This window comes from Poecilia latipinna, unplaced genomic scaffold (assembly GCF_001443285.1).
Source record: "Poecilia latipinna isolate Pla-1442-1.1 unplaced genomic scaffold, P_latipinna-1.0 Scaffold1151, whole genome shotgun sequence".
Lineage (NCBI taxonomy): Eukaryota > Metazoa > Chordata > Actinopteri > Cyprinodontiformes > Poeciliidae > Poecilia > Poecilia latipinna.
Window position 1 is genome coordinate 25,699 of NW_015113767.1, and position 2,871 is coordinate 28,569.

At 36.4% G+C, this 2,871-nt stretch overlaps 1 protein-coding gene across 1 annotated transcript in view; it reads left to right on the top strand.

The window, feature by feature from the left end:
- The window catches only part of LOC106960064 (nucleoprotein TPR-like), a gene marked incomplete at its 5' end in the record, with an annotated part of 34,681 nt that overhangs the window by 25,693 nt on the left and 6,117 nt on the right, over positions 1 to 2,871 (top strand). Inside the window, 3 exons of the mRNA XM_015052977.1 lie at positions 719 to 873; positions 955 to 1,008; positions 2,360 to 2,448. Coding sequence (XP_014908463.1) covers positions 719 to 873; positions 955 to 1,008; positions 2,360 to 2,448 — 298 coding nt within the window. The remainder of the gene's footprint in view (positions 1 to 718; positions 874 to 954; positions 1,009 to 2,359; positions 2,449 to 2,871) is intronic.

Below are 2,871 nucleotides of genomic sequence, written 5' to 3' on the forward strand. Positions count from 1 at the left end.
CATTTCATTTCATTTCATTTCAAAAACATTAACTACAAATTGTATGAAAAACTGGAAGATCAAGTCTCGGAAAAATGCTCAGAAACCCTAAAATCTGATTAGATTTTTACATTATTTAATAACGATGTAAAATAAAGAAGTAATTAATTTGAGAATACTCCAAGAAACAAAATCTAGTTAAGTTGGAAAAAAACTAAAAAAAAAAAAAAAAAAAAAGTTTTTAGGTTTGCTACAGATTTTTTAAAAATCTTTCAGTATAGATACATAATCCATATTTGTAAAAAAAAACCAAAATCTACAAATACTTGAGTCCCTGTTTTAAAACACTAATAATAATTTAATAGGCCCTATTGGCTGATATCTGCAGTCTTCCTTATCTCTCCTCTACAGCCAATCAGCTTCAAGGATACAAATGCCGCTCTTGGATTGGCTTCTTTGTAGGCGCCGATTCAGGAGCTTACAAGCATTTGGAAACTGTTTCAACTTTCCAAGCTGATGTTTTAAATATTTTACATATGTTTCAGATATATTCTGTGAAAAAACATCCACCGGAGGTCCACTGTACCATTTTTGTTTCTACTTTTTCTTTTAAGTTTGTTACTTTCAGCACCATATATTATATTTTTTTACCTCATTTTGATGATTACCTCATGATTAGCAGTTTAAAACTTTCATTGAATGTTAGCAGCTTGTTTTAATTCCATATGAAATGTTTCAGTTGAGGGAAGCCCAATGGAGGCCTTGTCAACAGAACAGCCAATCACAAGTTCCGGAGCGCGTATGCCCCAGTCGCCGCGGCGACCCGTGCAGCAGCTTCTGCCCCAACTCAACATCCATCCCGCTCAGTCTTCAGAACTGGGACCATCTGCTCAGGTTCGTACACTGCGAGCGTCTCTCTAGAAGGTCTGTTGGGTGTTTTTGTTTCTCCTCTAACCGGTTTTGTGTCTCCAACAGCGAATCCGTCGCCAGTCAGTGGGCCGACTCAATCCTGGCATGGCAAGCAGTGCGGTAAGTCACTTTTCATTTTATTAGACGTGCACCAAATAGGCCTGTCACAATAACTAATTTTATTAGACAATAAATTGTCCCTGTAATTATTTTTTTATTTAAGACCACTTTTAAATATATTGATAATGGTATAATAATCAATATAGAGATAATAATCTCAAAGACCAATAAACTGTAATTTTGTAAAGAACTCTGAATGTTAGAACTGAGAAATTTTAAAAATCCAAAATAAAACATAATAAAAAAATTCAGTTAAATGGAAATAAAAACACACAACCAAAACCATAAATAAAATAGATTATGAAGTCTCCATAAACAAAATTGTCCTTCAAAAAATATTGTCAGAATAGAAATTATCAAGCTCATTTTAATTTATCATGAAATTAATTTCTTCTTGCAATAAACAGGCAGGTTTAGCATCAAATAAACTTTGTTCTCCTATTTCCAGTTTTTGTCGCTAAATGTATTTTTAGTGCCATTCAAAATATTTTCTAGCTATCCTGCTATTATTTACATAAGAAGCGATTAGGCTGCCACCAATGAATATTTTAGTAATTGATCCACCTATTGCTTGTTCTGACAATCATATGAAGTCTGGAGTCAAAAGTTTAGCTCTCTCTCGCTTTCTCGCAGCTGAAATAAATCAGACATGTTGTGGAAAATGCAGTTTCCTTTTTAAAAGTTTTCTACATCTCTGTGCTTCCCTGGACTTCATTTCAAAATACTGATTCTGCAGCTAACCAGTGGAGAGTCATCGAATCACAAATCTGCTGCCCTGATAACACATTATAATGGTGCTTTCACTGATCAGGAAATATATTTTGAGTGTTCAACCAGGCATTTTTAATTGGCTTAAACATGATTAGGCTTGGGCTGCACAGTAGCGCAGTTGTTAGAGCTGTTTCCTTGCAACAAGAAGGTCCTGGGTTCAATTCCCAGCCCCAGTCCCTCTGCATGGAGTTTGTGTGTTCTCCCTGTGAAGAACAAGCACAGGGAGTACCCGGTTTACTCCGGGTACTCCAGTTTCCTCCCACAGTCCAAAAACATGACTGTCAGGCCAATTGGTTTCTCTAAATTGTCCCTAGGTGTGAGTGTGTGTATGCATGGTTGTGTGTCTCTGTGTTGCCCTGCGACAGACTGGCGACCTGTCCAGGGTGAACCCCGCCTCTCGCCTGGAACGTTAGCTGGAGATTGACACCAGCACCCCCCTCCTGACCCCACCAAGGGACAATGGTGTAAAGAAAATGGATGGATGGATGATTAGGCTCTGGTCACCAACTGATAACGTTGTAAATTTGTTGTTTTTGTGTGATTATCAGCATGAAATTGTATTTTTCTCTCTGCTCTGCAGCAGCATTTCTTTGAAGAAGACGACAGGATGGTTCCCAGCATTCCCAGTCTGGTTCCCCCTCGCTCAGAAGGCTTTGACCAGGCTATCCAGTACGTCTCGAAAAGCTGTAGAATATACATCTGTTGCAACTAACAATTAATTGAATATTCGACTATTCTGACAAATAATCGGATACAAAAAATTGGCACATTCTGCAGATTTTTCATTTAACCCAATAAGCCTTTTTTAGACAATGTTACCAATGCAGTAAAATAGACAAATAAATAATTCTGTTCTTTTTTTAAATAAGAAAAACTTTTTATTACATAAAATACAATAACAGTCTGTTAGTGAACGCTTGATAATTTTCAGTTTTAGTTCATGTTTCATCTCGTTTTCAGCTTTAGTTCATGTTTCATCTCGTTTTCAGTTTTAGTTCATTTTGTTTCATCTCGTTTTCAGTTTTAGTTCATTTTGTTTCATCTCGTTTTCAGTTTTAGTTCATTTTGTTTCATCTCGTTTTCAGTTTCAGT